The sequence below is a fragment of the Pogoniulus pusillus genome, chromosome Z (assembly GCF_015220805.1).
Source record: "Pogoniulus pusillus isolate bPogPus1 chromosome Z, bPogPus1.pri, whole genome shotgun sequence".
NCBI lineage: Eukaryota > Metazoa > Chordata > Aves > Piciformes > Lybiidae > Pogoniulus > Pogoniulus pusillus.
The window spans coordinates 39,572,619-39,591,578 of record NC_087309.1 but is presented as its reverse complement, the minus strand read 5'-3'; the positions used below and the strand labels follow the sequence as shown (position 1 = coordinate 39,591,578).

General features: G+C 40.5%; 1 protein-coding gene across 2 annotated transcripts in view; it reads left to right on the top strand.

Annotated features, from left to right (window-relative positions):
• Window positions 1-18,960, top strand: part of ARB2A (ARB2 cotranscriptional regulator A) — a 401,267-nt gene that overhangs the window by 28,181 nt on the left and 354,126 nt on the right. For both annotated transcript variants that reach the window (XM_064140251.1, XM_064140250.1), the window contains exons 2-4: window positions 8,739-8,862; window positions 12,126-12,227; window positions 16,498-16,598. In XM_064140251.1, the coding sequence (XP_063996321.1) occupies window positions 8,757-8,862; window positions 12,126-12,227; window positions 16,498-16,598 (309 nt within the window). In that variant the 5' untranslated portion in view covers window positions 8,739-8,756. The remainder of the gene's footprint in view (window positions 1-8,738; window positions 8,863-12,125; window positions 12,228-16,497; window positions 16,599-18,960) is intronic.

Here is an 18,960-nt window from a genome sequence, read left to right as displayed (position 1 = left end):
TATTTATATTGCCTCAATTTTACCTCTTTGCCCCAAGTAATTATATTGTTTCAACATTTCCTTTTGTCTTCATCAGCTAAGATGTAGCCGCATGCACTAGTTGAACAATACAAATCTTGCCCTGAATACAGCATTAATATACTTTTTCTGAGGCTTCATAATTATGAGGTTCTTGAGTTAATGTCCTCCACATCTACTGTCTGTATAGGACTCTTACTGCCCAGAGAAGCTGTGGGCATCTCATCTCTGGAAGTGTTTAAGAGCAGGCTGGATGAGGCTTTGAGCAGCCTGATTTAGTGGGGGATGTCCCTGACCATGGCAGAAGAGTGAAAAACAGATCTTAAAGGTCCCTTCCAACTCCAGCCATCCTGTAGTGCTTCTGTGATTTAGAAGAAGGTGAAAGATACTGAAGATGCTGAAAGGCATCTTGGAATTAATGTCCTACTTATTGGTGTAAACTCATATTGGGTACTGAGCTTGCAAAAAAGCTAGAGAAGATTCTGCAAAGTTCTTCTCAAAACAAGAATTCAGAGGTTCACGGGTCTGAACATTGAAGGAGGTCATTCAGGCAGAATGCCTAGAAAATGAGAAATACACTAAAAGAGGTTGTCTGAGAACATTTTGATAAGAGAGCACCTGCAAATTCCTCCTGTGGATGCAGTTCTCCCAGGCAGCGATTCCCTGCCTTCACTTAAGGATCACTTTTTCTGTCTCCAGAGCTGCTTGCCTGGCTCATTAGATAACTGCGTCTGCATCAGCAGAAGTATGTCTCTCTGTGCACTTCATTGCTGTTCTGCATGTTTTGGAGAGTATTGTGTTGCCTTTTCTTGCTTTTAACTCCAGTGGACAGACAAGACCTCCCCCCACCTTCCAGTTCCATCCCATGCCAGCCACTCACTTACCCTTTGCCCAGCAGAGTGGGAGAGATAATCTTAAGGATAAAAGTGATTAAACGTGTGGGATGAGATCAAGACAGGTTAGTAAAGAAGGCTTTGTGCAAGTGAAGCAAGATAAGGACCTGAAGATATTTACCCAGCTCCAGAAATTAAAAGCTCCGTCACACTCTGTGATTTTGGGTGATAATGTAGCTCTACACACACACCCTTTCTTCTTAGTCTTTCCCCACTTTTTTGTTGCTGAGTGTGACATCTTATGGTCTGGAATATCCTTTTAGCTATCTCAATTCTGGCTGGAGTCTTTTTCCAGCTTCTCTTACACTCCAACTTGCTTGCTGATGAGATGGGGTGAGAAGCAGAAAAGGTCTTGACTCTGTGTGTGCAGTCCTCAGCAGTAACTGAAACATCTCTGTGTTAGCCCTCCTCCCTGGAGGTGTTCAAGGCTAGGTTGGATGAGGCCTTGAGCAATATGGGCTAATGAGAGGTGTCCCTGCCCATGGCAGGAGGATTTGAACTGGATCGTTTTGAAGGTCCCTTCCAAAAAAACTGTTCTATGATTCTGTGATTCAGTGCCATTTTAAGCACTAATCCAAAACACGGCCTTATACCATCTACAGAGAAGAAAATTTACTCTATCCCAGACAAAAACAGTAGATGTGTTCAAAGCTGAGATGCTTAGGAAGAATTTTTGATGCTTGTTTTGAAACTTCTGTTGGGTTAAGAAGACTAGCACGTTGTAAACCTCTTAGAGGCTGTGTTGAGCAAGACTATCACATTGTAAACCTCCTAGAGACTGTGTTGAGCTTGTTACCTTTTATGTATATATATATATATATATATATATATATATGTATATTATTCTGAGGTGTTTATTGGATCATGTTTACATACCTAGGTTTATGAAGGTTATTTCCAGCATTTCAAGAAAAGTTGAGCTGAAATAGTAGAACTTCCACTGTGTGGAATTGTGTTACCTCTGCCTTGTGTAAACAACTGTGTTGCTGACATGGTTGGGATTCTAATGCCTGTAGCTGGTATTAGTCCTCTGCTTTTTGAGCTTGCGGGTTAAATAGTATTGGGAAGTAGCTGCTGTGTGGGTAAATCAACTTGTACTGTCATGTCCTTTATCAGTAGGTTCCACCACATTTTGTAGAACGTGTGCTTCGATTCAGGGACTTTGGGATCCTTGCCAGTTTCTTTGTATTCTAGTCGTTAAAGGTCCTGCTTTTCTAGCATTTTTCACTCTCTTCCTGTGCATCTTGTCTCTGACATTTTGCAACTGTATGGCACAAGCTGTAGACAAATGGGTACATTTCCTGGAAGTTCTGGTAAGCCTCTTATTAAGTCTGTATTAAATGTGTGGGGGAAAAAAAGGCAATTTTAACTGAAGCAAATCTGGCAAACTTTAAGGTTAATGATAAGAAGCACACACTGCTAAGCAGTGCAATGTGGAGGTGCTGTAGCTGCTTGTGAACATAAGCAGAACTGAACAGAAGATAATTGCCTCTGAACCTTTTTCTTACACAAGAGGTGGACATTTTAGCTGAACTTTTAAATAACCATTTAGTCTAAAGCAAACTGGAAATAATACTTTCAGGGCTGAATTTTTGCAGAGCCACAGAGCAGCTGAAAATAGGGCATTAAAAATGAAGGAAAGTGAAGCAAAATCTTAGTTGAATCATAGAACTATAGAATGCAGTGGGTTGAAAGGGACTTCTAAAGGTCATCTAGTCCAACCATCCTGCAGTCAGCAGGGACATCCCTAACTAGATCAGGTTCCTCACAGTCCTATCAAGCCTGAGGGTGGAGCCTCCATCATCTCACTGAGCAACCTCTTCCTGTGTTCTACCACCCAAAGAGTGACAAGCTTCTTATAACTTAAGTCTACCTTGCTCTAGTCTAAAACTATTGCCTCTTATCCTAATTGATGCAGTTACTGATGTCCTCTGTAGTGCTCTAAAGGCAGATAAAATCTAATTAGATAGAAAATACTACTAAGATGACAGTATTATATTTGTTTGCTTTTTTGAGTCGATGTAAAGGAGAAAATTAGAAGCCAAGCTGTCACCGCTGTATCTGTTTGAAATAAAAACTGGGTCTTGTTGAGTCATCAGCCAGGTAACACCAGTCTCACCCTGACTTGTCCCGAGCATGCTAAGGATGTCATTTTACAAAGAACAAGAATCTAATTCATCTGTGTTCTAATAAAGCAGTGCAGCACAAAGAGGCATTCTGTTAACTGCTGTTCGGTGTCCAGATAAACTTGATGAACTTGTACTATTTGTGTGTTTCCTTCTTGTGTCATACTTGTGGGGGATTATCACAGCAATTATTTACAGCCTTTTTTTTTTTTAAATCTGTAGCTTTTACTTAATTTCAGGTATTGTTAATGGAAAGCATAATCATAGAATCAAAGGATGTTAGGGGTTGGAAGGGACCTCCAGAAATCATGGAGTCCACCCCCTCTGCCAAAGCAAGTCACACAGGAATACTTCCAGATGGGTCTTAACATTTTCTAGAGAAGGAGATTCTGCAGCCTCTCTGGGCGGCCTGTTACAGTTCTCTGTCACGCTCAGAGTAATTACATGCATTTTTCATCATGTCAAGGTAGAACGTCCTTCATGGCCAGTTTGTTTTCCCTTGTCTTATCACAGGACACCAAAAAAGAGCCTGAAACCACCTTCTTCACACCCACCCTTCAGATATTTACAAACATTAACAAGATCTTCTCTCAGTCTTCTCTTTTCCTCATTAGACAGATGTTTCAGCCTCTTAATCACTGTTGCATCCCTGTGTTGGACAGTGTCCGTCTGGAACTGGGTAACTCAGAACTGGACACAAGATCTAGATGTGGTCTGACTATGACAGAGTAGATGGGGAGGAGAACCTCCCTTGCCAGGCTTAAAACACTCTTTGTAATGCATATGAGGATACCACTGGCCTTTTTGGCCACAATGACATATTGCTATTACATGGATAACTTATTGTCCACCAGAACTTCAGAGTCCTTCTTCACAGAACTGCTTTCCAGCAGGTCAGCCACTAATTTGTACTGGTGCATGGGCTTGTTTCTCCCCAGATGCAGGACTCTTACTCTTGGTGAACCTCATTAGGTTTTCCTTTGCCCAGCTCTCCAGTCTGTTCAGATCTTGCAGAATGGCTGCACAGCCTTCCTGCTTGACAGTCAGTCCTCCTAGTCTTGTATAATCAGCAAACTTGCCAAGAGTATACTCTGTACCCTCATCCAGTTCACTGATGAAGATGTGACCAGAAAACACAAGACATGATAACATTGCAGTTGCACAGTGAAGAGTAACTGAAGTCTGTAGAAATCTCTCTGTGTGTGCATTTACTTCAGAGTTGGAATGCATGCTAAGGTGTCTAGTTTGATTTGAAGACTAGCATAGTTAATCACAAGCTCAGTAGTCCAAACTTCCAGTAGCACTTTACAGACATAAACAGAACATGAAACATTTACATGTATATTCCTTTAAATATGCAAAAATCTGCTACGTTGGTTTTGTTTTGGTTTTGTTTTCAATTTAATGACCGTTTGTGGCTCCACCAGTTCTATGGTTGCGTTAGTAGGGGTGTGATGAAAATGCAGCCTTGTTGTCTTGTGAAATCGTAACGCCAGAATACTTCTGCTGTCAAATTATTTTAAGTATTGCTGAGCATTGAGTGGTAGTGGCATTGGTTACGCATAAAATATTTTGTGATTGAATATTCAAGTTTGCTTGGGAAAATAAGATAGGTGCAAATAAACGCATGTTCTCTTGGTTGAAGTTTTTCTTCAGGTGAGACAGCAAATTATTCTTTAGGAGCCAATGCAGAAAGTCACAGAAGAGATGTTTGTGAAAAAAAATCATTTAAGCAGTTGTACAGAGTAGGACATTTTAAATCTGTGTTTATGATGAGAAACTTGGTGCTGGTTCTTGTGAATTTTGTGGAGTGATCAGTGTACGCAGCTGAAGATCAATGGGGCTTGAAAGTTATTCCAAAAATAAACTGCAATTCCTGAATTTGCCTATAAGCAGCCATCTATGTAGCTTTGTAATTTTCCCACTGTTCCTTTTTGCGCTGTCAGACTCCAGTTGATTCGACACCTGTCTGTCAGAGAAAGGAAATCCAGCCCTCCCATCTCATTTCTTCTGTTTGTCGTTTAAACAGATACCAGTGAGGAATTCAACAAAATGCTGTATTCATACAAACAATACATAAAATATCGTGTGCTTGCTTCATCCTCATTCTAATATCAAGTCCTCCCTCCAGTGGCTGCTGTAACAGTCTTTTACTTTGTCAAAAAGAACTGGAAATTCTCTGTCTCAAAAAGCTAGAATCAGATTTGTGTATTTTTTTTTGTTGTGGTGCTTCTAGCTTGGCAAGTGAACCTGTTACCTGCTCTTTCCTCAGCGGCAGGGTCTTCAAATGTTGAAGAAAGAGGAAGGGTGTCCATTGTTGAGACAAGAACACCAGGGATTTTTGATCTCTGCATTGTTTATCAGATTAGTAGATGGAGTTTAGTTTACCAGTGTCTATCTGCTCAGATAAGTTTTCTGGTTCCCCCTTTGGGTAATACAAAGTCTTTGGGCAACTGCATATGTTTTGTAATTGCATTAACTACACTCAGTTGTGAATTTTTCAAATGTTGTGTAGGGAGGACCACCCATGACTACAATACTTCTCATCAGGCCTGTCACAAAACGAAACTGTTGTTTTATAGCACTTCTACTAATTTCAACAGGAATGGGTTTGTTCCTTTCAGAAGTCATTTCCCAGAATGTACGTGGTTCTGTACTGCAGATGTACCAAGTGTTGGTGGGCAAGATTCTCTGTTTGGTGATCTACAGTTTACAGTGGACTGTTCGGATGCATATGAGAAAAGTCTTTGATACCATATGCCTGTGCAAATTGACACATTTGAGCCATATTTGTGTTTACATGGACTGATAATGCTAGAAAATATTTTTTTAAGGTCTCTTTGTTTTTACTGTTGTTTGTGTTCATTGCTTTTATGGGTGGTAATATGACTTAAATGTTAGCCAAAAGATGCATATTTTAACTGAGTCATACTGAATTGTGTCACAATTTTAGAAGTACATGATCTAAGCAGAGGTTTCCTGGTAGAGTTGTAGTTTTTAAAAGGTGTTTGGCAATGTACTGTCATTTCCCATCAGCTTAAATCTGAACGTCGTTCTATGAGGGATGGTATCAGTCTGCTGTAGCTCCAATGTGTAGAGTGGATTATTGGACTGTGTTGAACATCACCTTAAAAAAACCCCAACCAAATAAAGGACAATCTCCTCCTCCAAAATCACTCCTTAGTTAATAACTGTCACTTTAAAAACTAAAATAAACAACATTCTCCTCTCCAGCTGCTCTCCTTATTTAATCACTGTCACCACTTTAAATTGCTCTGTTTTCCTTAATCTGCAAGAAAACGTGTAATAAGTTTTCTCTGAAGACAATGGAAAAATAGTCTTTATTATGCCTTTTTTTGGGGTGATTTTTGGTCTTCTGTCTTTACAGTGAGCTCCTGTCACTTAAGCCATTTTGGAGTTTTCACACAGGTGAAAGTATTAGGGAGCCAGCAGTAGAGTTGATGAATCCTGTTACTCTTTGTTCAAAAGTTACAGATTGTTACACGGATAGCAGTTCATGCAAATCCATCTCAGAGAAAGTGTATTTGGGAGAAAAATAAAACTGACAGATAAAACAACAAACACCCCTTCCCCCCCCCCCAAAAAAAAAACCAAAAAACAAAAAAAGATGAAGGGAAAGAGCATTCAATTCACAACATCATTTTTATTGAAAAGGAAGCAGTAGTTGTGATGCAGTAGTTTGCTCCTTCGGTGTCAGAGTCAAGATGAAAGAGTTTTCAGATTTTTATCTCTCAGTTGCTTTCTGTACAACAGGAAAATTCAGAAATACAAATCTTCACCTTGAATATACTAAGTTCATTCTATAGCTGGACGTTCATTCTGTACATTCCAGTGCTGGCAGTGTATGTCACAGTGATTTAAAGCTGTCTGCTCTGTGTGGGTTTGCTAAGGCAAAACTGTACAGTATAGCAGGAACAACAAAGTGGAGTTAATTGGTGAAGAAAATCCTTCAAAATTATGGAAATTCTGTTGATTATGGTCTAGTTTTCCATTTATCTTTTGCTTTGGACTTCCAAGTGTGGTGCTTATCCAAACAGCTTGTTATTTACTATATGTTTCATTAGAGTCACAATAAAAGGAACTCTGATTTTAAACTATAGCAGGGTAGAATCATAGTATCATAGAATTTTTTCGGGGTTGGGAAAGGCTTCTAAGATCATTGAGTCCAACCGTCAGCCCAACACCACCATGTCCATTAAACCGTGTCTCCAATTGCCATGTCCACAGATTTCATGTACACCTCTAGGGGACTCCACCACCCCTCTAGGTAGCCTGTTCCAATGCTTGATCACTCTTGCAGCAAAGACATTGTTCATAATGGCCAAACCATAATTTCAGGCCATTTCCTCTCCTTCTATCACTTGAGACTAGGGAGAAGAAACTGATCCCCACCACAGTCCAGCCTCCTTTCAGGGAGTTGTAGAGTGCAGCAAAATTTTCCTTCAGTCTTTTCTGTAGGCTAAACAACCCCAGGTCCCTCAGCTGCTCCTCACGAGCCCTGTTCTCTAGACCCTTGACCAGCTTTATTGTCATTCTCTGTACCTGCTCTGTCAACTCATTGTCTTTCTTTCAGTGAGGAGCCCAAAATGGAACCCTGTTTTGAGATGCAGTCTCATCCACACTGAATATAGGGGGACAGTCCCTGCTCTATTGATGGTGGCCACACCATTGGTGATCGAGGCCAAGATGCTGTTGGCCTGTATCGGGAACAGTGTGGCCAGTAGGACAGGGGAGGTTATTCTTCTCCTGTACTCAGCACTGATCAGGCCACACTTTGAGTACTGTGTCCAGTTCTGGGCCCCTCAAGAAAGATGTTGAGGTGCTTGAATGTGTTCAGAGAAGGGCGATGAAGCGGGTGAGAGGCCTGGAACATAAACGCTCTGAGGAGAGGCTTAGGGAGCTGGGGTTGTTTAGCCCGGAGAAGTGGAGGCTTAGGGGTAACCTCATTGTTGTCTACAACTACCTGAAGTGAGGTTGTAGCCAGATGGGGCTTGGTCTCTTCTCCCAGGCAACCAGCAGCAGATCAAGGGGACACAGCCTCCATTTGTGCCAGGGGAGGTCTAGTCTGGATGTTAGGAGGAAGTTCTTGCCAGAGAGAGTGATTTGCCATTGGAATGGACTGCCCAGGGAGGTGGTGGAGTCACCGTCCCTGGAGGTGTTGAAGAAAAGCCTGGATGAGGCACTTAGTGCTATGGTCTAGTTGACTGGATAGGGCTGGGTGCTCGATTGGTCTGGATGATCTTGGCAGTCTCTTCAAACTTGGTTGATTCTGGTCTAGGTGGTGTCTCTGCTCACTGCAGGGATTTTGATCGGGGTGACCTTTGAGGGCCATTTCCAACTCAGTGCATTCTGTGATTAGATAGATGTCCTTTTAGGATTAGGGAGAAACCTGTGTTTATTCTTGTGAAGTTGAGTGTTTGACCAACCTTAAGTGTGTGTCACACTTTGTTGTATAACTTTTTAAGCCAGGGTAGTGCGATGAGACTTGAGAGTATGAATTTTAACGTAGAGGAAAAAAAATAGTTTTGGTTTTAATTCTGTATTGTAGGTATTTGTAATATAAATGCTTTGTTCTTGGAACAGAAGCTCTGGATTTGTTGGGGTTTTTTGTGATGTAAGCATTAGCTGTCCAAATAGAAGTCAGTAAATTTGTTAATTTCCAACTCTTGTTGATTTCCAGATTGTCCTTCGGAGATTAATGTACATTTACTTCAGTGTTTTAAATCTGTTGATAGTTTGGGTAATGATGGCTCAGCTCCAGCAAGGAGGTCCTGATGAAAAAGAGAAGACTACTGCATTAAAGGGTACGAGTTGTTCTTTTTTTTTTTTTTTTTTTTTTTTTAATTTTTAAGCTTTCTTTTGTACCGACATTTAAGGAACAATTCTTAAGGAAAAAAGTTTGATACCATTATCAGTGAGAGTCTGGGAACTCAAATGCTGGAAGAGACTATTAGTCCATCTAAACTAATGTATTTTGTCTAATGGTGTGTCCATTATCAGCATTTTCATCATATAAAAAAAATAGCAGTCTGTGGTAATCAGTAACAGAATAAGCTATCCATTAATTATTTTAAATTTTCATAATTATCCTTTGAGAAAGTTGAGTGGTGCTTTTGTGTTCTTAGTTTCTGGGAGTTATCATTGAATTTTTTGCCACTTATGTTTTATAATTATGCAACCATATTACAGCTTTTAGAAATCTCTTTGAATGTTAGCAGGGAAAACATTGTCAGGACATTGATTTCCATGCTGATTTCTTTGTGTGATTTAAAAAACTTAATGGTGCTGAGTGACTTAGTGGAGTAATTTCTTGAGGAAATAAAAAGGTAAACTAAACAAGTGACATCTTTTAGGTAAGTCTCTTTCCATTTTGGAAGTATGAGGAGTTGTTTATAAGTGAGCTAAACAAACATTTGGATTAAAGTGCTTGCATCACACATTTAGTCTCTAAAATTGTCTTTCAAAAGAGGAAAAAGGCTATACTTAGTGCAGAAATTTGATTTCTACCAAAAGATATTATTAGAAATGTATATTCAGTTATACACTGGTTGTAGGCAGTGTTTCTTCAGTTACCAACTGTGTTTTATTTAAACTTGGTCAAAACCTATGTAGTGTTTTGATCTTTTCTTCAAAATTCTATCAAACTTTTGATGAAGTTATACTTCATGTATGGAAAATGTAAACTTCCATTTTTATATGTGGCAGTAATTTGATCTTCGTTAGGGATTAATGTCCAAGAAATATGCCACATTAGGAAAACTTTCTGTTAGGATGTCGTTTTCTTCATGCAATCTAATCAACTTCTGTAAACTCCCTAGAGGTGTTCAAGGCCAGGTTGGATGAGGCCTTGAGCGGCCTGCTGGTCTACTGGGTGGTGTCCCTACCTGTGACAGGAGGGTTGGAGTTAGATGATTTTTAAGGTCCCTTCCAACACATTCTGTGATTTTGTGAGCTCTAGAAGGTCTCATACAGATTATGCTAGTCTCAAACTGAGTTGGAGAGTACAAGATCTTAGGTGAGAATGATGAATCAGGTCTTGAAAGAAATCTCATAGGTACAAGGGCACTTTAAATTTAACAGCCTGATGGAGGCTGTACATCATAACAAGCTGTACATACCTCAGATAAGTGTAGTTAGTTTGTGTAGTTCATGTTCTCAGAAGGTGAATTTTTTATTATATGGTAACTGACACTTCTCTGTAAACACATTTCCAAATATGTCACTCTATCAAGACACAAAACCTGGTGACATGAAATTCTAGAGGTGTGTTGTGAATGGAGTCTTCACCAAGGAAAGACTAAACACTGTCTTGGTACCATGCTACCTTGGCATTGTAAAGTACAGAGGAAGAAGGGGCAAGCTTTTTGTGTCCTCTTGTGAAAAGCTTTTTTGGCAAAGTTTTTGTTTTCCTTGTGACTTGATTGAGGACCACGGCAGCTGCTCTGGAACTTTCAGATGACAATGAACAGAACAGTCACATGATTGCTTATGTGAATTGAATGTCATGGAACCTGCTATTAAACTGGTTTGAAAGTAAGCTGTGGTTGAGCAAGCCACATTTAGAAGTCTTCCAGGCAATGTCCAGTGTTATCTGGCTATTCAGATGCCACAGAGGTGCTCTGAGATGATAGTGTGGGTTGGAGGGATGTTAAGTTTCAGTGGCTGTACCAGATGGCCTTTAATCCTCAAGCATTACCCAGTGAAATCACGTAGAGAAGGAGGAGCTGGAGGAATCATGGATGCTGGAATGAGCATCATGTCAGCGTAAAGAGTTTGAAGGAGCAGGGAAAGGAACTCTCAAGAATGCTGAAGCTGGTTTTCAAAACATTTTTAACAGTCCAGAAAATCCAAAGTATTAATGTACCAATGCTGATCTTAAGTAATGTAGGTGAGGTGCAGGTTTGTTACTGACAGCAAGACTAAGCAAAAACAGTGACACAAAAACTATTCAAATAATGAATTTAAGTAATTAAAGGATGAAAGTGTAGTTAGTACTAAACAAAGCAAGTTTAAAGAAAATTACTATTTTCAAACTGTTTTCTGCAAGCTTTGGATGATTAAGGTAACAAACCAGTATATTTGGAGTACTTAATGCATTTTCTTGATAATACATAATGTTTTGAGTTATGAAACCACAACAGTTCAAAGTCAGTGTAGCACTCCTGAACTGAGTGTTCATTTCTTCAGACTCATCTACAAGAAAGCAGGAAAACATATTTCAGTGAAATCCTGTTGAATCACTTCTTGATGATCCTTTATTAGTGATCAGAAAATACATTAAAAGAGTGGCATTGGGTTGCGTGGTGCAGAGCAATGGAGAGGAAAGAGGTGATTCTGCAGTTACCTGTAACTATTTAGCAGTTAGGTCTAAGAAAAAGATGTCTCCATGTGCTTGTGTGTGGGTAAATAAGTCCTTAAATCCAGGGTGAAGAATGCAGACTATAGTTACGTTAGTTAGGGAATGCAGACACTGCTTGTTTGTCCCATCCTAGTTGAAATATGCACGTCATGGCTTGCTGTGAAATGGATGATAGCAGTGTTGTCTTCCTGGAGAGCCATTAAAAGTGGGTGGTTGAGAGAAGAGCCAGATAACTTAGTGTATTTTGGTATCAACGAGAAGGTTAAGGAGTGTTGTGATCACACATGCCTGTGAGATGACCTGCATTCGGTAATGTGAGCTCTTCAGGAAGGCAAACAAGAATGTATCAACGTCTTGATATTGAAGCTGGGTAAGTTCATGGTAAATACATGTTGTGTCCTAGAGACACATTTCTAACATTGAGAGTGACAAATCATTGAAACAAATCGGTGTCTTTGGTGGCTCCTCTGTGTTTTGATTAACATTAGAGATAGATGGATAGGTAAATAAGATTACTTTCAGTGAGGCCCAGCTTTTGACTCTGGAACAGGATTTTCCATGGTGAAGTCCTGTGTTTAGTAACTTGTGGGATGTCCTTCAGCCCTTAAATTTCACAAATGTGAACAAATGCCATTTTGTCAGTGACAACAGTGAAATTTTAAAAAAGACATAGCATGCCTTATATAATTTTTCTTTTCTTTTCTTTAGATTTGTTGTCTAGGATAGACTTGGATGAACTAATGAAAAAAGATGAGCCACCGCTTGAATTTCCTGATACTCTGGAAGGATTTGAGTACATTTTTAATGAAAGTAAGTCATATATATGCTTTGTAAAGGCTATACTTAGAATAATGTTGAGAGGTTATCAGAACTTTAATTATACCTTGTAGGTCCCTATTAGAATTCCACACTTTTCTCTTAAGAATAAAATTTTAAGCCTGAACGTTAACAGACTTGTAAATCTAGCTAAGTAATTTTTTTTCTTTAATTACATGAAACAGTCACAAAAACCTGTAGGTTTATACTGTGCATAATTTATGACTTCCCATTTTCTGATACAGAAGTTTTTGTACAGAAATGCTGAAAGTAATTTCTGTAAGATTGACATTAAAAAAGCAAATTTAGAGAGTGGTCACTTACTTAGGATGTGCTTATTCAGTGATTCGTTTTTACAGAGACAAAAATTATTTAGATAACAAGCTATACCTAAGGTACTTAAATAGTAATGTAATTATTATATAGATAATATTATATCCCAGCTGTTTCATTAATGCCAATAGGAAAACACCTATTTATAGTGATGAGAAGGATGAACAGTGTGACAGAATGATTTTTACTCTTCTTGTGTGCGTCCTGGTTTTGCATTACATTTAAATGTGTGATAGCTACAGGTACTTCTATCTGGCTGGATCTGTGAGTTAAATGAGTTAGTAATATTTATAGTTTCCAGTGCATACATTTTAAAATCCTGCTGAGAAATAAGCCTCTGAGTCAAAGTAAGACCAGACCCCAGGAAATATCTCTTTTCAAGACTGTTTGAAACCTGTAGGACAAATGGGGACGTTTACAATTCTACTTCTTTGCAGTGCCTGTTCTGTGAACAGAGGAACTTTAGTTTCTAAATCTGCCTGTCTTACATCTTCCACTTTTAAAGAAAAAAAAAAAGATCTTTCCTTTAAATGATAGTCATTTATGCAACACTTAGCTTTTTAATACCCTGATGGCTTTCACAGGAAGGTACTTAGAGACTAAAAGTGTCATGAAAGTGATGCTCTTTCTTTGATGGGAGGGGTTCAGCTTTGTCACTTTTCAGCTCCTTATTTTTAGATCTGCACAGTGTCTACTGTCTTCCTTACTGACTTCAGAGTTAATGGTTCATATGTGGTTGATAAAAAGGGATAAAATTTTTATTTTGGGGAATGATGTTTTAGAGTGCTGTGTTAGTGAATATTCCATCACAAGCCTCACAGCCTGTGTGAGTCAGGGCCAGGTGCTGCTTGACCAACCCGATCTCTTTCTGTGACCAGGTGACGCTTCCCTGCCAATGGGAAAGGCTGCTGATGTATTCTACCTGGACTTCATCAAGGCCTTTGACACTGTCTGCCTTAGCAAACTCCTGGTCAAGCTGACAGCCCTTGGCTTGGAGAGGGGCACTCTGTGCTAGGTTAAGAACTGGCTGAGGAGCCGGGCCCAGAGAGTGGTGGTGAATGGAGCCACATCTAGTTGACAGCCAGTCACTAGTGGTGAGCCCCAGGGGTCAGTGTTGGGGCTAGTCCTGTTTAATATCTTCATTGATGATCTGGATGCGTTAGTAAGTTTGCAGATGATACCAAGTTGGGAGCATGTGTCCATCTGTTAGAGGGCAGGAAAGCTCTACAGAGGCACCTGCACAGGCTGGATAGGTGGGATAGGCAAACACCATGAATTTTAACAAGGCCAAGTGCCAGGTTTTGCACTTTGGCCACAACAGTCCTATGCAGTGAGTGCTACAGGCTGGGGACAGAGTAGCTGTAGAGGGACCTGGGGATACTGGACAACAGCTAACTGAACATGAGCCAGCAGTGTGTCCACGTGGCCAAGAAGGTCAGTGGCCTGTATCAGGAATACCCTGGCCTGTATCAGGAATAGTGTGGCCAGCAGGACCAGGGAGGTCATTCTGCCCCAGTACTTGGCACTGGTTAGGCCACACCTTGAATACTGTATCCAGTTCTGGGCCTCTCAATGTACAAAAGATGTTGAGGTGATTCAGTGTGTCCAGAGAAGGGCAACAAGGCTGGTGAGGTGGCTGGAGCACAGCCCTGTGATGGACAGCTGAGGGACCTGGGGTTGTTCAGCCTGGAATAGAGGCTTCTCAGGGGAGACCTCACTACTGTCTACAACTACCTGAAAAGAAGTTGTAGCCAGGTGGGGGTTGGTCTTTTCTCCCAGGCACACAGTGATAAAACAAGAGGATACAGTCTTAGACTGTGCCAGGGCAGGTTTAGGCTGGACATTAGGAAGATATTCATGGAAAGAGTTACTGGCATTGGAATGGGCTGCCCAGGGAGGTGGTAGAGGCACCATCCCTGGAGGTCTTCCAGTAAAGACTGGATGAGGCACTTAGTGCCATGGTTTAGTTAATTAGAAGGGTTAGAAGATAGGTTGGACTCAACGATCTTAGAGGTCTTTTCCAACATGGTTAATTCTGTGATTCTGTAATTCCACAGAACGCAGCAAAACTTACTGCTTGTGCTGCTGGTCAGCAGTGCAAAAAGGTCTCCATTCTGCTTTTGTATGCTTAGTTCAAATACTTGGTTTAATGTCTTTGTGACATAATCGTCCTTTTTATGAAGGAAGATATTTATCAGATTTAAATCATCTGAAGAAGACAAGGGTTGCTGAAAAATCAAAGCAATATAACAGATATTTCCTCCACTCTACTTGTACAGAAAGCAGCTTCATGCACCTGTGAATGACACACTTGAAGAGTAGCTATCTGAGAAGGAACACCTGAAGGTAGAGTTATTATGAAAATATAAGGATATTTGGAACAGACGTAGGGATATGAAGCTGTAGAGAAATATTTCCCTAGTGTCTAGTATGTGAGGTGAGACAAGTCTGGAGATAATATGTCAAGTAAACAGACATCACTTGAACATAAGAACTTAAATATTTGTTTAAAACATCAAGAATCAAAATGCAAAGGTCCTAAGAAAGTTAGCAATTTTTTACTATTCAGGAGGAAATGTTCTTCTGAGAACCCTTACTTTCATCATGCAGATGTCTAAGCTTCCAAAGGAGGTACTCGTACATATTGTAGGTGTTAACGTTCCTCTGATTCACTACAATTCTGTGATACTCTGAGACCACAACTCAGAGCTCAACTCAATCTTGTTCCATAAGCTGAAACATTACTGATAAGATCTGTTTTCTTCAGTGTGCTCCTTACCTTGGTATTTTAACTTAGTCCAGGTCTTCATTTGTGGTTGGGTATGCTACTAAAATTGTGCTATGGGCAAGGCTAACTGTAGAAATTGTTTTGGAATCTAATGTGGTTGTGCTCTGATCAAGCACCCTGCTTTGTTCTGCTAGTGCACACAGCACCATAAATCCCATAGCACAGTGCCTAGAAACTGAGATGTTTACCTTAATCATGGGTTTGTGATCATTTTTCAGTTTAACTTGGAATACTGTTAATCATGAAAGTATTTTTTTATCTTTTCTTTCACCCCAATTTGTACTCAAATTTCTTCATAAATGCAGTTGGTTTTGAAGGAGGGGATATGAAGCTGCAATTTGATCACCTAATTGACACTGCAGATCAAATATTAACTCCTGATATTTACATTTTGGTATTAATCCCTAGCAAACTTGCAAAGTAGTTTGACATTTGATACTCATGCATAATTTCACTGTCATCACTGGTGTTTAGCTGTATCTAGCAATACCTAATATTCAAGGACAGTGCAAGTGCAGGGTTCTGCACTTTAGTGGGAGTAATCCTCACTATCAATATAGACAGGAGAAAGAAAGATATAGTGATAGAAAGCAGCCCAATGGAAAAGGACTTGGTGGTGCTGGTGGGTGAGAAGGTGGATATGAGCAGTGTGAGCTTGCAGCACAGGAAGGCAAATCACATCTTGAGCTGCATCAAAATATGTGCTGCCAGCAGATCCAGGGCAATGGCTTCAAACTAGAGCAGAGCAGATTTCAGATTGGATATTAGGAACAAATTCTTTATTGTCGGGGTGGTGGAACACTGAAACAGGTTGCCCAGGAGGTGGTTGAGGTCCTATCCCTGGAGATACTCAAAGTAAGTCTTGACAGGGTTCTGTGAAGGTTCTAGTGGAGAATGTCCCTGGTGACTGCAGAGGGCTTGGACTAGGTGACCTTCAGAGGTCTCTTCCAACTCAAACCATTCTGTGACTCTGTGATCTTGTTAGGCTGTGACAGTTTTCCTTCGAAACTATAATAACCTAAAGAGAGGAATTCACAATTGTCCAAGTTTTTAGATGTAAACTTCTTTTTAAAATTTTCAGTATTTAGATGTCTTAACTTGTAGTGAAGAAGTACATTACAATGTAATGACTTTCTTTTGCAGAAGGGCAGTTGAGACACATCAAAACTGGGGAGCCGTTTGTTTTTAATTACCGTGAAGATTTGCATAGATGGAACCAAAAGCGTTATGAAGCTCTCGGAGAGGTATTTTAACTCTGAATGTATACATGCATGTGTGCATGCATCTGTGTGTTTCTCTCTAGAAATGATACTTTTAAATGTATTGAAGATTCAGCAAGGCTGCAGTCACTTAACAAAAGGTGTTTCAGGATTTGTTGTGTGTTAGTGCTCTAACATTAATTTCCATCTAATTGCTTTATAGCTTAAAGTATTTTAGACTACAGTTTTGAGTTTGGTGTGTATTCAAAATAGAATATCACCTAGATGGCACAGTTCAGAGACAGTTACACAGTGCAGGATTTCAACTTTCTTAAAGTGAAGCAATGGGCACAAAACTGGTATTTTGCTTTCTGTCTGGAGGTGAATGTATTTGTTATGTCACCAGCAGCCTTGAGATTGATTGATTAGAGATCTGATGATTAACTGATTAAATATTTGTTGATACATTAGGTATTTGATACTACTGTTGCTTCTCAGGTTTGTTGTGGGGATGCCGTGGGTGTAGTAGGTGTGGAAGTCACTGAGAATGCTTCCTTTTCTGAGTGAAAATTACTTTGATTTCATTGCCATGCTTGGTGTGATGCCTTAGAGCCAGAGCAGTGACTTCAGAAGAAAAAACATCTGATCTCAGAGTGTGCAAATAGTGTGTAACTTCTTACACAGTTACAACCTCCCCTGCCTGACAACGAGAAGCTCAGCACCCTGAACTCTAGGTAGCAGTGCTGCTCATGTCAGAGTGGCTTTTAGGGAAGGCGGATACACAGTTCTCTGCACAAGCTAGTGTCTTTTCCTTAGATTGCTGCCCGGAAGCTTCTGTTGGAATCATCATGATGTGTCATTCAGGAACTGCCTTTGCCTCCTGGCTTGTCTGCTCTCATTAGTGTTACTGTTTTAGTGATGATAAAACACATTTGTTTCATTGATCTAGACCACTCAGAGATATGATTTGTTATGTGTGTTTAGACATTTTTTTCTTTCAAGCTTTCTTCTTGTCATGGTTTAACCCCAGTGGGCAGTTCATTGCTACCCTGGCTGCTTATTCGCTCCCTGCCATGGGATGGGGCAGAGAATTGGGCAGAAGTGAGAAAATTCATGGGTAAGGCAGAAGCTATGTATCCAACAACTGGAGATCAGGAGGCTCTGGGGGAAGACCTTAGTGCAGCCTTTCAGTTCCTAAATGGAAGAAGTGGCAGGACAAGGAGTGACGGTTTACACTAGAAGAGGGAGATAAGGACTAGAGAGAAAGAGGACATTTTTTGCCCGGTTGGTGAGACTCTGTCCCAGGCTGTCCAGAGAAGTGGGAGATGCCCCATGGCTGGCACCCTTGCAGGTCAAGTTCTTTGTGGCTGTAAGCAACCTGCTCTGCTTGCAAATGTCCCTGCTGACTGCAAGGGAGTTGGACTGGATGAGCTTTAAAGTTCCCTTCCAACCTAAAGCATTCTATGATTCTGTGATTCTAAGAAAAGCAAAGTAAGGAGTTCAGTGCTTTCCATGAGCAGGTGTGTGTTTAGCCATCTCAGGAAAGCTGGGCTTTGTCATACATAATGGTAACTTATGAAGACAAGCACTGTCTTGGAAGGTCACCCTGAACATACATTGATAGATTCATAGAATAGTCTGGGTCCCTAAAAATCATCTAGTTCCAGCCCCTGCTTTGGCCAGGGACACTTCCCACCACACCAAATCCCCTTCCAGCCTAGCCTTGAACACCTCCAGGGAGGGCGCATCCACAGCCTCCCTGGGCAGCTTGTTACAGTGTCTCATCCCCTCTTCCTCTTCCTTTTCTCAAGCTTTTGTTGTGGAACATGATGCTATAGGCATGGCATATCCCTTTGGTCACCTAGGGTCAGCTGGACTGGCTGTGTTACCACCTGCCAATTTCTTGTGCTCACTCTGCCAATACAGTTGTGTACTAGAAAGAAAAAGTAAAAATGATGTGTGAAACATTGCAAAGTAAATGGTATGAACTATCTTGGTCTAGATTATTTGATGTGTAAATAAGTACATACTTAAATTTATCACCGTATGCTTTCGTACAGTGTCTTGTGCTTCCACGGGTGTATTTTCAAGTTGAAGAAACACCTAAGGATGTGGCCTTTTCTAGGCATAGTGGATAGGCTCTAAGAACTTCTGTAGGCACTGAGCATGCAGGCTCAAGAAAGGTGTGCAGGGCAGAAGTCTCCACACATCTTGATTATCACTCTGTCTGCTCTTAGCCAGTCTAGTTGGGTGAAGCATGATCCAAGGATTCTCACTAGCATTAATTTGGATACAGTCAGGCTGTAAGAAGTGGAAGCAGGAGGTTTGGTGCTAAGCAGTAGACCAGCTGAGGAAGGAGAGATTCAGGTGTGCGCAGCGTAACAGCGGAAAGTTCTGCAGTGCTGCA